The sequence below is a fragment of the Tachypleus tridentatus genome, chromosome 2 (assembly GCF_004210375.1).
Source record: "Tachypleus tridentatus isolate NWPU-2018 chromosome 2, ASM421037v1, whole genome shotgun sequence".
Lineage (NCBI taxonomy): Eukaryota > Metazoa > Arthropoda > Merostomata > Xiphosura > Limulidae > Tachypleus > Tachypleus tridentatus.
This window is the reverse complement of record NC_134826.1, coordinates 134,219,120-134,235,453: the sequence shown is the minus strand read 5'-3', so window position 1 is coordinate 134,235,453 and position 16,334 is coordinate 134,219,120. Positions and strand designations below refer to the sequence as shown.

The following is a 16,334-nucleotide window of genomic DNA, read 5'->3' as shown; positions in this document are numbered from 1 at the left end:
AGGGCCCACAAACATTGTTAGCCCCCTGGGTTCACACAACCCTAAATCCGCCAGTGGGTACGTTCAGGAAGTCTTGATAGAAATTAAAGACCCAATAACCTGATGATGCCTTATATAATATAACACGAACTCAGCTTTGGATCTTTCAATCTGAGGGACACGGTTCAATTTCCCGTCACACCAAACATGCTTGCCCTTTTAGCCGTGTGGGTGTTATAATGTGACAGCCAGTCCCACTATTTGTTGGTAAAAGAGTAGCTCAAAACTTGGTGGTAGGTGATGATGACTAGTTGCCTTCCCTCTAGTCTTACACTGCAAAATTAGGGACGGCTAGCGCATATAACCCTCTAGTAGTTTTGCGCGAAATTCAAACCAAAATCCTCTTGTCTTACACTGCTAAATTAATGCCTCTGTCGGACCTAAATTTAGGTTATGCATCACAGTTCGCTGACGATGTAGCAGTCTGGAAAAGTGCCCCCCACTCCGTCAATAGCAGCAACGAACCTACAACCAGTCCTAAATAACATCGAAGAATACTGCCAGAAATACAGAATCAAAGTTAATATTCCAAAAAACCCAAGTCATAGTATTCAGCAGACTGAATAAGCTGAAAAAAGATCCACCAAAACTCTATATGAATGGATCACTTTTACTGACTGCTACTTCTGCTAAATTTCTAGGTCTAACCTATGACTCAAAATTAACGTGGCTACCACATATTAAAAATGTACTGATACGAATCTGGAAAAGAGCAAACTATGCAAGAAGTCTTTCAGGTAAAATCCAAGGAACATCACCAGACAACATACTTAAAATCTACAAAACGTACATTAGACCAACAATAGAATATGCATCACCTGCCTGGATTAACATAGCACCCACACATGTACAGAAACTTCAACGTATACAAAATTCTGTACTAACTTCAGCATACAAAGTACCACGTAGCACCTCAACCACATTCATGCACAAGTATGCAAACATAGATACAATAGCTGAAAGACTCTTGCATAATTCTCTAAAATATTTCAATAAGAATTGGCAAAAATGACTTAATGTGTGATCTCGACAGATATCACGTACATGATGTAAATAGTACTAAATACCTCTCCCCTTTAACATATATTTAAGAAATGTAACACAAGCTGGCCACTATGCACTAGACACTTAGTCCTTGTTTCTTTTATTTTATAATTATTATTTTCTTTTTTAATCATTATTATTATTTTATTTTCTTCTCTTTTGAATTATTATTCAAGTATTGAATAATAATAATTATTATTACTTTCTTTCTGTGTGAGTGTTTGTGTTACTACAAGTAGTAGTAGCATTCTCTCAATCGAGAAAAAGGAGAAAAATACAAAAAAAATATATATATATGAAAATACAAAAAAAAAAAATTAAATGGAAAACAAAAAAAACTCCTTGTTCGTCCATGCATGGACTGAGCCCTGAAATGGACCTGAGTATGATGTTATACTTTACTCTGGCCCAAAGCTTTAAAAAAAAAAAAAAAAAAAAAAAAAACCCCTAAAGACAGACGCTATAATCGTTCGGGAGGGAGGAAGAGGTCAAATGTACCTGACCCTCCTGGGTATTTAACAACATCAATACCCAAATATCCACACAGTCAAACACACTGCTAAATTAGGGATGGCTAGCACAGCTATCTCTCGTGTAATAAACATTACCTTTGTTTCGACATAACTCATTAAGTAATAAACATTACCTTTTGTTCATACATAACTCATAAAAATAATAAACATTACCTTTGTTTCGACATAACTCATTAAGTAATAAACATTACCTTTTGTTCATACATAACTCATAAAAATAATAAACATTACCTTTTGTTTCTACATAACTCATTAAGTAATAAACATTATCTTTTGTTCCTACATAACTCATTAAGTAATAAATATTACCATTTGTTCATATATAACTCATTAAGTAATAAACATTACCTTTTGTTCAAAATGAGAAAATAATAAAATTACAAAAGCAAATCTAATTCTAAATGATACAGCATAAAAGTAGATTATCACGGAATCCTTTTCCTATGCGTGACTGTTTTGAACTGATTTCTGTGATTAGTTTTGGTGTCATTAGTATTTATTTACACTAACTTGTGAAACGGAAGAAAAAGGAAAGGTCGTTGACTTTCTCAAGTTTCAAGGTTACATAGACCTGAGAAAATCACGTTTTCTGGGAGCCTAAGGGGAGTAATGTTGTTTACTGTTGCAAGCGAATAATTTCCCAACAGGATTCTGACACCACAAAGCTGGGAACTAGCAGTTATGAAGAAATCCACAAGATCCAAATAGTTTTCACTTTCTGTGACTGCATTATCCAAAAATATTGGTATAGTGGGAAACAAAGAATAAAATGGCATTAAAAGTTGTTGTTGAGAGAAGGAATATTGCGCACGTCAGTTGATCAGATCTCAAAATGAATTGTTGTTGTGTCTTGAATTTTCGAGCAAAGCTACATGAGGGCTATCTGCACTAGCCGTCCCTAATTTAGCAGTGTAAGACTAGAGGGAAGGCAGCTAGTCATCACCACCCACCGCCAACTCTTGGGCTACTCTTTAACCAACGAATAGTAGGATTGACCGTCACATTATAACGCCCCACGGCTGAAAGGGTGAGCATATTTGGTGCGACGGGATTCGAACCCACGACCCTCAGATTACGAGTCGAACGCCTTAACCCACCTGGCCATGTCGGGCCTTCAAAATGAATTAACAGTTTGATAAACAGTTGTAAGTTGGGGGGTATGTCTAGGTACTTGAGATTAAAATCATGTGGTATAAATTCCAGCAAAATATAGATTAGAACGATGGCAAAATATACTAAAAATAATCCAGAGTTTTCGAAGGTTTCCTTCTTTTTCAACAAAGGAAATGAATGGTAAAGCTGTGTGATGTTAGGTTTATCAAAATAAAAACTTATCAAATGAATTGAGACAGAAAAGGGCAAGGACGATTGACGAAAAGCTCTATAAAAATAATAACAGCAGTCTGAAGATCAGGTGTCGCAGTCGGTACCGATACCGGCGGTACTCGACGTCCAGCACCGCTACCGATTTATAATATATGTTAAGAATAACATCTGTTATGGCATGTCTCGTCATCAATGTTTTAATCGAACCCTTTCTCTAGCATTTCAGTTTCGCTTTTCACAGAATCATAAATGTTTCATGTAGTAGTTTTAAGTTCATACTTCAATCGATAGGCGAATTTTACCGTGAAAATCGACAATAGTGTGAAGTATGGGAAACTGGTGACTCCCACTTTCTGGATAACTTGAACTTTTGTTATGAATACTTATCCACTTAAACATTTTAATAGTAAACCGTAGTTTCCTTCGTGTGAGAGCCCGGCATGGCCAGGTGGTTAAGGCGCTCTAGTCGTAATCTGAGGGTTGCGGGTTCGAATCCCAGTCACACCAAACAGGCTCGCCCTTTCAGCCGTGAGGGCATTATAATATGACGAACAATTCCATTATTCGTTGGTAAGAGAGCAGCACAAGTGATGGTGGTGGGTGGTAATGACCAGCTGCCTTCCCTCTAGGCTTACAGTGCTAAATTAGGATCGGTTCTGTCTGTTTATTGAATTTTGTGTAAAGCTACATGAGGGCTATCTGCGCTAGCCGTCCCTAATTTAGTAGTGCAGGACTAGAGGGAAGGTAGTTAGTGATTACCACCCACCGCCAACTCTTGGACTACTCTTTGCCAACGAATAGTGGAAATGACCGTCACACTATAACGCCCCCATAGTTGAAAGGGCGAACGTGTTTGGTGTGACGGGGAATCGAACCCGCGACTCTCATATTACGTGTCGAGCACCTTAACCACCTGGCCATGATGGTTTTGTTTTTTTCTCGGTGTGAATGCTCACCTGTTCTCATCTAAATAAAAATTTTGATATGAACATTGTCTTTTAACGTATATATTTAACCACTGCCTGTGTTTTACAGACTGCTAGAACAAAATCGAGTCTAATTGATACAACAATCAAGAATTCAAACCTCTAAACGCTACAAGATAGCACAAAGAAAAGAAAATAATCAGTTATGGGGATTGTTGTATGGATTATCTTTATTATCATACGAAAAAGGTTATAGAGATACTAAACCTGCTCTGGTTTAGGGTTGCACGTGCTTTTCAGACCTTTTACTTTTCCTTCATTGCTGTTTGTTAAAATACTGTCGAATGTTATTTTAAAATTCGTGTAAACAGGGCTAGAAAATGCATGATTTTAACGCTTTTTATGCTTTCCGTATGAGGGCCAATGTTCATTAATGTAGTACATATCATTTAGTGCTGTAGTCACGACTTCACTTCATTTGATAGGTACAAAACCCTTCAATAACGTCAAAACTGTTTGGTAGACTATGACATTAAGTGTGCATTGACATAAAAATCCTAAATATTCACATTTAGTTCGTAAATCGAGTTAATACTGTAAGTTCGGATATTGTATGACTTCTTATAAATTTTTATGTAAGTGAGCAATTCGTAATTGTTTTGATATCGTGGAGGTTATACAGGCCCGCGAATTTAAGCTTTATAAAAGTTATTTGTTATAATAACGGACTTTTCCAGAATTCAACTGCGCAGATTTCTAAAATAATTTTCTTTGTTTTTATTATGTACAAAGCGGGAAGAAAAACAAACACACACAAACTCTATTTATATCCCGTTTACCATACATTTGCCACAAATATATCAGAATATGTTTGGGTATTGAAAAGAAAAAATTATGTCAAAGTGCACGCACAAACAAATATTGTCCAGAAATGACACGTCATGAGATCTATTAACCGTCTATATAATAGTGGTGTGTTTCTAGTGGGTTCTAAACGACTGATAAGACTTTCACGTCGCAATTGGTCTTGAGAAATCTATAACCAGCCGTTATCAACATTTTAATAATAATAAAATGTGATCCAACTTCAAGGAAAATGGTTCATTTGTTTAAAAGTACATATGATGTTTAGTGAAAAACTGTAAATAATGGAGAATAAGGTACATCATTTTTGAATTCAGCGACAGGAATTACTGTTGAACATGTAAATTGTCAAGACAATAAAACCATCGCAGGCCTATGTTATTTGTTGAATGTGTTTCTTGTTTATTTATAATAATAATACTGTGATGTCATGTGTTTCGTTTAATGGATTTCAATGTTCCTGGTTAATTTCTGAAAAACTGATTACTGCACCCAGCGAGTTTCGTATTTTTAATCCGACCAACATCTTATGAGGCACGTGGGTCAGACGGCCAGTTTAGAGACTCCAAACAAAAGTCCAGCAATCAAGTAATAGCACCCGCTGCTTAAACGGCTTCTCATTACGTATTAGGTGGACTGACTGTAACGGTTGTAGTGACCCTAAAAATGAAATGCAAAAGGTATTCAGCTGCGGGTTTGAACCCTAGACCTCCTGATATGCTAAATACTAGGCCAAGCCCGCAATTAGCCTAGCACACGAATACTTTCATTTTAATTTGGTATCGTGTATTTCAAAGGTATTAATATTTTGTAAGTGAGATAACAAATTGACAATCGTTGTTTTTCTAAGACAGCAAAACTTCACGACAGTAGTTTAATTATTTAATAGTAATGTTTTCAAGCATCGAGTGGTGCCAAATGGTTGTTCAAATTTATAGACGGCTATGCGCTCATTTAGTACCTGTGAACATAATAAGTCTTTCAGATGAATAAACGAAGAACACTGCCAGTTGGAACATGTTCGTAAGAAAAAGACTGTTTTTGTTTTGAATTTCGCGTAAAGTTTGTTTGTTTGTTTTGAATTTTGCGCAAAGCTACTCGAGGGCTATCTACTCTAGCCGTCCCTAATTTAGCAGTGTAAGACTAGAGGGAAGGCAGCTAGTCATCACCACCCACCGCCAACTCTTGGGCTACTCTTTTACCAACGAATAGTGGGATTGACCGTCACATTATAACGCCCCCACGGCTGGGAGGGCGAGCATGTTTGGCGCGAAACCGCGACCCTCGGATTACGAGTCGCACGCCTTACGCGCTTGGCCATGCCAGGCCGGGCGTAAAGCTACACGAGGGCTATCTCATATTACGAGTCGAGTGCCTTAACCACCTGACCACGTACAAAGACTAACTGGTATAGAAGTATTATGAAGACCTATGTTTGAAAAGGTATAAATGTACAGAGACACCAACCGGAAAGTAGTTTAGTGAGTGGTTTAATTTAGGCTTACCTCTTTGTTTTCGTAAATTGGATTAATTGGTATATTTCTCAAAACTTATTTTGGGAAAAAGAAAATGAAAAACTGCATTCCTCCTAAAATAAACGAAGTTTCATGTATTTATGTAAATAAGTGGAAATTTTGAGAAAATAAAAACAATTTTTTTGTAAAATCTAACGAGACATTCAAGTTCATAACCACAGCAGACCCATAAAGGCTTCAATAAAAATAAGTATTCCTCTTTCCTTTAATTAATTGTGTTTTTTCTAAAATAATCATGTTTAGAGAATCGAGTCTTGAAAATGTGAGTGACCTGACAGCAGTATATCTTGGACATTTCGGTGCCAGCACCCAAACCCTTGCGCTACGTTCGGCTCTCTGCCAGTGAACTAGAAAGAACTTGGAAGATAAAAGTTAAATATAATGTTTGTTTTTGAATTAAGCACAAAGATACACAATGGGCTATCTGTGCTCTGCCCACCACGGGTATCGAAACCCTGTTTTTAGTGTGCAAGTCCGTAGACGTACCACTGTGGGGTATTAAATATAATGAGATTTTTTAATCTAGTTCAAGCGTACACACATTACATTATCTACAAAATAGAAAAAAAAATTGATATGAAAAAGTTAAAACAGGTAGTGACCTTATTAAGTAATAGCATCAAAATTTGTTAATCTTGAGGTAAAAAAAAAAGCTTTTGATTGATTGCTTGTTTGACGTTTTATGGTGCAAAGCAGCTAGGCTACCTGTGCCAAGTCTTTTGAAATGTGATTTTATGGACTTATTATGTACAGTAAAGAGAATAAAATAGCGATCATTGTTATTATTCTGAATGCCTTTTACAAAAGTACTGGAAATGTATTAATTTAATTTTATAATCTAAATAATCCATTTTCATAATTTTATTGTGCGAAAGAAAAGGACGTAGAATGTTTTCTGATATAAGGAAAAATATATATAATCTATTACGTCTCTCAATAATCATAAGGCTTATTGATACTTACGTGTTTCAGATTAGTTTTTTTTAAAACAATGTTGGCTATTTGTTTGAATCTGACACATGCAGACTTTTTTTGTTTGATTTCTGTTAACATTTTAACTCCAAAATATTAACGACACGTTAAAATTACCTTATCCATAACTGGGTTAAATTTCACTTCTGATCCATCAGAAGTTAATGATAATACACACAAACACACCGATATGTAACTTTTAGCTAAGTACAAGTTTACCTTGTACTGAAACATTTTATTATCTTAAATAATACATCGTGGCTGAGTGAAAGCCACAGCTGACAAGGCTTCTACCCAAACAGAAAGACATCAATACCGTATATATATGTAAAGCAAAACAAAAATTATAAAAGATTTGTTTAAAATCCCTACTCCTTTTTAAACAAACGATAAAATAATATGCAATACAAAACTAGTTAAGCCTAATTAGGCTAGAAAGTGAAATCTACTATCACAATACTAACTTAAAAGAAGCAGTGATTCCAATTTTTTAATTGTTTTATTTATTTATTTAGAGATTTATATTGACAGTTAATAACAGGATATTATACGTTTTAGATTTTACTAAACTTTGTTTAAAAAAACTACCATTTGATAAAAAATACATGTTATTAGTTATCTAAATTCGATCTATTCATACAAGTTCGATATAATATTAATGCCTGATCTTAGTTTAGAAAACAAATGCGATAAAGAACACTTCATTTAAAAGGGTGTTGATAACCGTGGGTAAAGTTAAATAGTTCAGAGTTCGCTGCACGAAACTGGTACTTTAATACTTAAAATTTTCCTTATATATATTATGATTTTACTCGAATAAATGCTTTTATTATTACATTAAACGTTATGCCTAAAACTGATGTGACACTTACCAAAGATTCAAAGTTATTTATTAAGAGTTTTACCATACTCCAATACTTGAATGATAGGCTGAATGTTTAAGTATTTAATAAAGTAAATGATGTAACTTATGAAACAGCCAAACAAGCAAAAACAATAATAATAATCGTTCTCTTGGCTACACAACTGTCCAGTTTTACACAATTAATTTTCATTGAACCTTAACCTTCTGGACCTGGTTATCAAACAATAACTCACGTTACGACAAAGAATTGTCTTGGTTTCAGTGACGTCGAGAAAACCCACTTGTAGAGAAAAATATATATGTAAAAACGGCTCGTTTGGGTTGAGAAAATAAATAATAAAATAATAAAATAAATAATATAAAATTATATATTCAAAAAAATTTTCTCAACCCAAACGAGCCGTTTTTACATATATATTTTTCTCAGTTTGTATAACCTACGCTCTCTTCCAGACATCGGCTGAAAATAATTTTACAGTCAAACCATTCTGTCTTGTTTATTATTTTTTAGATACTGAGTCTTCCGAAGATATTATCCAGGAACAAGGAGATGCCAACACCATTTCTCTTCTTCTTGTCTCGACAGTCTTTCTGGTCTATGACGCTGAAGTTATGTTCGTCGACCCCGTAGTTCTCAAACCGGCCACGAATCTTGTTTATAATGAGGTTGTCCAGCGTTGGTTTACGACTCAAAATTTCTGCATTTTGCAAGTGTCCAAGCAGCATTCTCCGGCAAGACCAGATGGCGGCGTAGTTATTATAATCTGTCATCACAACCCAGTAATTCACTTTACCAAACGGATCTGTAATATTTGTCATAACAGATTTCGTTATAAAGGCTGGTGTGTATAGATTACGATTCTATTTTAATTAAAGGGGAATGCTAAAATAAAGTGTTTAAATCGCTGTGTTTTATTCCACCATCACGTTTTTTTACACGACTGAAAATTGTACTAAATTATTTCAAGTATAAACAATATACCTTTGGAACTTATACATACCAAACATGCTCGCCCTTTCAGCTGTGGGGGCTTTATAATGTCACTACCAATCCCACTAGTTGTTGGTAATGATGAGTAGCTACCTTCCCTCTAGTCTTACACTAGGGACAGCCAGCGCAGATAGCCCTCATGTAGCTTTGAGCGAAATTCAAAATAAACAAACGATATGTGCGACTAAAGATTTAACGCATCCATCATATAAAATATAAAGTAGTTAATTCACAACAGACCTCGGTGTTAGTTGAAAAAAATTACGTGTGCGTAGGAGTGAAGCAGCCACAGATGATCACGTATACGTGGAAAAAAGTATGATTTCCGTACAATTCAAATTATCATTAGGTAAAAGAAGCTTATTCATGTTTATTGTAATGCATACATACACAATGGGTTCTTTTCTACCCACCTGATTCTTCAGAGTTTTAAGTTCTCAAACTTACCGCTGAGCCACAAGTGGGCAAAAGAGGCTTACAAGAACACTTGTTCACAAGAACAGGGAAGGTCATCTGGTGTGTAATTAAGACTGTCTAGCTTTTTAGATAGATTTACCTTGCAGAGAGGTTTTGTTTTCAAATATGAGTTTGATATCTTACGTTCGTTTTCGTTTTAGGGCAAAACTGCATAATCGTTCTATTTGTGCTAGTCCACTGCACGAACCGAGCTCCTAATCGGACATTGCAAACCCTCGATCTTACCATCGAGGTATCATTACGTTTGACAAAGTGTCAAGATGGCACAAAACTAAATGAAAAGAAATTACTAGTTAACTGAGAAGGTGGACAAACAGCTCGAATTCAGTTTTAGGTTTCAACACAGAATATTTTAATACCTTTGATGTGTGTATATAAGATGAATAATTGGTGTTTAAGAAGTTGGATGGTTGGTCATTAAGAAAGATCCAAAAGGAAAATGTTCTATGGTTGGTTTTGATCAGAGACAAAGTTATTGAAAAAAACGCGAGTGTAATGTAGACACTTAGGGAAAGTGTGATTATTTACAACAGTTAGAAAAATAAACTAGCATTAATTAGCTGGATGTCATCAGAATTTCTTTGTTATTCCAATCTTAAGCTAAAAATGCAACTTTCTTTCAGGTTAATAACTTACTAAGAGTGAATTCCACCTCCATCCTTGCCGGAAAATCTTCCTTAGGAATAAGAAGTTTCCCTTCATGGTTGGATATGTGATTTATCCTATCAACCAGAGAAAGGTGAAAAAAACATCATTAGTGTTAATCTATATACCAAAATTTCGTAGTTTTTGTGAACAGTAGAATTCTGGTAATTTATTAATATGTACATTGGATTAAATTAAAATACATTACAACCTATTTTGTGCTTACATATTAAAAAATATAAACTACAAATACATGTGTAAACAATTATCAATGTCAGCATGGTGTAAATCTTAACAGTCCCTTGCATATTATTTTTACAATAAATTCACCCATTACATTATCAGAAACCGTGTACTTAACATACAAATTTGCGAAGTGACGTCTTAAACAAACCAAAGAAACTGGTATGAATAATATAAGTTATGTACTTAAATGTTTGTTTTTCAATTTCGCGCAAAGCTATTCGAGGGCTATCTGCGCGAGCCGTCCCTAATTTAGCAGTGTAAGACTAGAGGGAAGGCAGCTAGTCATCACCACCCACCGCCAACTCTTGGACTACTCTTTTACCAACGAATAGTGGGATTGACCGTATCATTATAACGCCACCACGGCTGAAAAGGCGAGTATGTTTAGTGCGACGGGGATGTGAACCCGCGACCCTCAGATTACGAGTCGCACGCCTTTACACGCTTGGCCATGCCGGGCCATACTTAAATGACATATTTATTTATTTTTTATTTCAGCTCTTACCATCACTTCTGTTTACTTCTTGATTGTTAAATTATTTCTGAATATGTGAAGCTGACATTAAGAGCTACAACGTTTCGATGTGTTATCAGCAGTGAAGCTGATATTAAAGAGTCACAACGTTTCGATGTGTTAGCAGCGGTGAAGCTGATATTAAAGAGTCACAACGTTTCGATGTGTTAGCAGCGGTGAAGCTGATATTAAAGAGTCACAACGTTTCGATGTGTTATCAGCGATGAAGCTGATATTAAAGAGTCACGACGTTTCGATGTGTTATCAGACGTGAAATTTTTAAAATCAGTAAATAAGTGAAGAGAAGTGTACACGTATATATTTAAATAAAAATTTCTTAATAAACTTTCGGAAATTTCTTTTCTATGGCACAAACATTTGGTGATGACGAGAATGTCTTCTTTGAAACATGATAAACAAAGTGCAAAAGTTCAAATACACAGATAAAATGAAAATCAATTATGGTATTTTGTTTTTTCTTAATTATAGAATACTCTTCTGAATGCTATTATGGATATTTATAAGTTCATACTACGCATCACAACAGAAAATATTGATAACAGTGAGGATTCGCTTTGTGGCACTGTGTTCTCTCAGTAAGACCAGTATGTTATACTAGCTATTAATTACTGGCTTATTTTTTGGTTCTGATCGATGCAATTTATTCCATTCTGTCAAAAATTCTATTATAAGAATTATGTCTGGTGCTTACCAGTTTTAATTAAACATTCTTAAGCTAGCGTGGTTTTAAAGGTTATCCTACAAATACCTAAGGCCCGGCATGGCCAGGTGGGTTAAGGCGTTCGACTCGTAATCTGAGGATCGCGAGTTCGATTCCCCGTCGCACCAAACATGCTCACATTTTCAGCCGTGGGTGCGTTATAATGTTACGGTCAATCCCATTATTCGTTGGTAAAAGAGAAGCCCAAGAGTTGGCGGTGGGTGATGATGACTAGCTGCCTTCCCTCTAGTCTTACACTGCTAAATTAGGGACGGCTAGCGCAGATAGCCCTCGAGTAACTTTGTACGAAATTCAAAAAACAAACAAATACCCAGAATGAACACACAATTTTTCATTAAAAGAAAATGAAACGTGGTTTATTGTGTTAGTTCTGTAAATAATTACTTGACTAGACTGCGAGTTTATACTGTAAAAATGCTACAGGGAGGCATAGAAATTGTGCTTACATAGTAACCTCCTCAACATGACATATAAAGACATTTTTTTAAATTATCAACCAACCTTGTAAGTCTCAAGATCTTCGATGTACAGGTATTTTTATTTCACCAGCTTAAAAACGCTTCAAACATTAATATAACAGTGACTTGGTAAAATGTATCTCAAAAGTTATATACCTTCTCAATACTCTTTGCAAATGTTTGTATTTTTGTTTGTGTTTTTCTAATTTTGCGACGACTATCTGCGCTAGCCGTCCATAATTTAACAGTGTAAGACTAGAGAGAAGGCAGCTGGTTATCACCACCCACCGCTAACTCTTGGACTACTCTTTTTATTTTTTAACAGTTCATATAACTTTTGTTGCAACATTGTTACTTTATAAAACTCGAATTCAAAATGCAGGATTCTACTTTTTTATATTTCTACTCATAATCTAACATAAAATGAAGCCCCTACGGCGAAAAGGGCGAGCATGTTTTGGTGTGACAGGGTCTCGAACCCTTGACCTTCAGTTTACGTGTCAAGCAAACCTTTGCAAACGAGCTGGAGATAAATTTTTCCCAAACAAATGTTTGTCAAGCTAATGCCGTCCATTAATTTAATCTTTGGTATATTTTGGAATCGGCCCTTTTGTCAAGCTAATGCCATCCATCAATTTAATCTTTGGTTTATTTTAGAATCGCCCCCGTTATGTGTCTTACTGCTCCTTTCAACAGTTAAAACTCAAACGAAAAATAAGTCAGAAAGAAAAGTACTAACGAAAAAAATGTGTATGACGTAAAATATATTACCCGAGCAAGTCGCTGTTAAGTAATTGTCCATTCTCAGACAGGTAGTAATCTCCATCTTCCACGGTTATGTTCTGCGTCAGGCACTGACTGGATGACTGAAATCTTTGAATGACGTACCATTGTCCAAGAAACTAGAGCAAAAGGCACTCAAAATTTAAGTGTACAATAAGGAGGATCAACATTTTAAAAACACGACATATGTAGAAAATGTTAGATAAATGACTGTATTAAAACACATGACACTTACACTGCCGGTTGTAACACTGACAGAAATATAAAAGTTATTTAGATAGGTTGCAGTAAACGTTGGATCGTAGTTACACAAGGTTCTGAATAGTATAGGTCACATACACTGGTTCTAACGAACAAGAAAAGGTATTTAAACAATGTTTGAAATTCTAAATTTATAACTGCATAGCGATACGCTTATCATGGCAAAAGTTATGACTTTATGTGATCAAAGATAACATCCCATACCACATAGTAACTTAGCATTAACAATGAGGTGACATGATTAAATTTGACCTTCACATCGCACTGCAACATGACCCGTCACAGCAAACAAGGCAAGACAATGACCTCGCATGGCCAGAGTTGGCATGCATGTAGCACCGCAACATGACCCGTCACAGCAAACAAGCTAAGACAATGACCTCACACGGTTCTTTTCGACGCTTTCTTCCAGATTCCCAGGCTTAGATTAGATCAAACATAATGGAAGTTAACTTCTGCCCTGAGACGCAAACAGTCTGGCAGTCAAGTTCGAATATAAAAGTAGCAAATACTTGAACGATCCTATTTCTTAATCAATGGTACGATATTAGATTAACTGTATTAAGTTAAGAGACGAAGACTCATCTTCATTTGCATAGAACAACTGATTTAAAACGAACGTTCTCATGCTTTGTTTAAAATCAGTCAAGTATATTGCTTTCCAAATTGATTGTGTTTTATGATAGAAAAGCCACACCGAGCTATCTGCTGAGCCCACCGAGGGGAATCGAGCCCCTGATTTTAGCGTTGTACATCCGCTGTACTAGCGGAGAGCCTGAATTGATTGAAACTTCTAAAGAAATTAGATTATTGTAACATAGATAAGTATTTATTCCTAGAATATAATTAATACATTTTGTATACAAAAACTCCTTGAAAAATATAAAAAAAAATTACAGTCATTAGGTGTACAACGAAAGATAACCTAGAGAATTTTCAAAGAAACAAAATAATAACAACCAAAGCTTTTTACCTTGTTGATATTAAAATTTTCTTGAACTTGTACGTTAGGGCAAGACCCAAGTTTAAACACGCGTCCACATACTAAATGAAGAGAGACTGAAACATAAATAAGAACAATAAAGACTAGTCGAACCCCGTTCATCATGAAAGAGCGGCCAAGGTCAATGAACGAGCGACTTTGGTTCTACTACTTTCATCAACTGAACGATGACATACGAGTAAAACTCATTTCCCCTTGTTTTATAATGCCTAATATTTGAAAACCGCTGATTGGTTGATCATAGTCCAATAGACAGGCAAATACAAAGATATCACCTTTAGTCTTAAGGGCGGAAGTAACGAGAGGTAGGTGACATTCGCCTTGTTTAGTTTTCCTCACATTTGCGAATTTCTGGGTATAAATTCATGAAGTTTCTGCCATATTAATTTAGATCAGAATTAACGGAATCATGATAGCTTTTAGTCTCTCATCTCTTTCTACGTGAGTGTTGATAAAAAACCTTTCTTTTAAGTTATTTTTTTCACCTCGATCTTGCTGTTTCTATGCGGAAAATCTTTTCAAATTACTTTTATTTTCCCTTAAATAAAATTAAAACCAGTTTTAAGCTTAATCAAGAATTTGAGTTCAATATGTTGTTTAAATGGCTCCTTATTCGCAGAATAGGCTTAACAATCAGGTAACAAATTACTATAGGTTTAAGTATAAAATTCTGCGTCTGTTTTAAATTAATACCGAATTTTTACGAGCCGTATAATGTATACAGCATATTCAAATATCGCAGGTGGATCGTACAGTGTACAGCGAATCGGCAGTCAATGGATTAATTTTGAACAGCCCGAATTAGCTGCTCTTGTCTGAATAAGCAATACTAATTACATAGCCCTGGGATTGTTTTATTGTCTTGATATTTTTAAATGCTCTACAGTAATTGTTGTACGCTGAAACCGAAAACGGTACCTATTTTTATCCATCACGAACAGAGTTTCTTCACAAAACGTCATTTGTACTTTTACATATATGAATCATTTTTGAGAGTATTCTCAATCGTTCTAGAACCCACGAGAAATACACCACTGGTATACGAACAGTTAACAAACCGCATGACGTTTCATTTCTGGATAGTATTTGTTTGTACGTGCATTTGACTTTTTTTTTTCTTTCTTTTCAATATTACTTATTCGTTGCTATGGCAACAAAAGTAGTGTAAATGACCCAAACATATTCTATTACATTTGTGGAGAGTTTGATGTCAGTACTATTTTTTTTAACTAATTAATAAAAAAATCATTAAGTGATAGAAAATAATAATATGATTATTACTTTTTGAAATCTGCATAGTTGAATTATGGAAAATCCGTTATTAGAACCAAAACAACTTTCATGAAGTTTAAATTCGCAGGCCTGTATTATGACTCGTATAACCCTCTCAAAGCCGAACGTGTAAAATCCCAGAGTCTCATATAAGCTAACCATTACGATATCCTCAAGCCCACTAAAATAAGGCATTTTGAAAAATTTAGACTGGTTGTGGCTCCTTCTTTTTTTTTTGCAATATATGGAGCACGGAAACTTTACTGACTAAATTATTGTTGTTGTTTGCTCAGTGTTAAACCCATATCCAACGTTTGTGGTGCAGTCGAACTCTTTAGTTTTTTTTTCTGGTTCCGATAACTTCGATTCCTTGTTGTTATTCTGTTGCGTCTTTTAACGTGTGTCATGCAGACACGGTAAGAAAAAAAAAGAAAACAATATAATCAATGAACTGTATCACTGAAAAGCCTCAACTGGGTACATCACAGCGTGTAGTTCTTCTGTATATACCTTCAAAGTGTTCTAAAACTTGACAATTAGATCTTTTGACCTAATCTAAAAGAATGAGGAAGTATATGAATTCATCTAGTTCAACAACTTTTTAGGCTAAAAATATACAAGTGTTGTTCTGGTCGCGAATCCAAATCTAGTGTTAAGATGAGGCTTAGTATCATATATCAGTAGAGTCGGCATGGCCAAGCGTGTTAAGGCGTTCGACGCGTAATCCGAGAGTCGCGGGTTCGAATCCCGGTCGCACCACACATGCTCGCCCTTTCAGCCATGGGGGTGTTTATAATGTTACGGTCAATTCCACTATTAGTTGGTGAAACAGTAGCCC

General features: G+C 35.4%; 1 protein-coding gene and 1 long non-coding RNA gene across 2 annotated transcripts in view; one reads left to right on the top strand and one right to left on the bottom strand.

Annotated features, from left to right (window-relative positions):
• The window catches only part of LOC143245176 (uncharacterized), a 51,106-nt gene extending 42,109 nt beyond the window's left edge, over nucleotides 1-8,997 (top strand). Inside the window, exon 3 of the long non-coding RNA XR_013025492.1 lies at nucleotides 8,616-8,997. This is a non-coding gene — a long non-coding RNA (uncharacterized LOC143245176). The remainder of the gene's footprint in view (nucleotides 1-8,615) is intronic.
• LOC143245173 (apolipoprotein D-like) lies at nucleotides 8,500-14,481 on the bottom strand. Its single transcript, XM_076491207.1, has 4 exons — nucleotides 14,195-14,481; nucleotides 12,949-13,079; nucleotides 10,209-10,294; nucleotides 8,500-8,907 (listed from the first exon to the last, which is right to left on the bottom strand). The coding sequence occupies exons 1-4, from the start codon at nucleotides 14,327-14,329 to the stop codon at nucleotides 8,612-8,614; spliced, it is 648 nt and encodes a 215-aa protein (XP_076347322.1). The 5' UTR covers nucleotides 14,330-14,481; the 3' UTR covers nucleotides 8,500-8,611.
• Nucleotides 14,482-16,334: the final 1,853 nt, after the last annotated feature.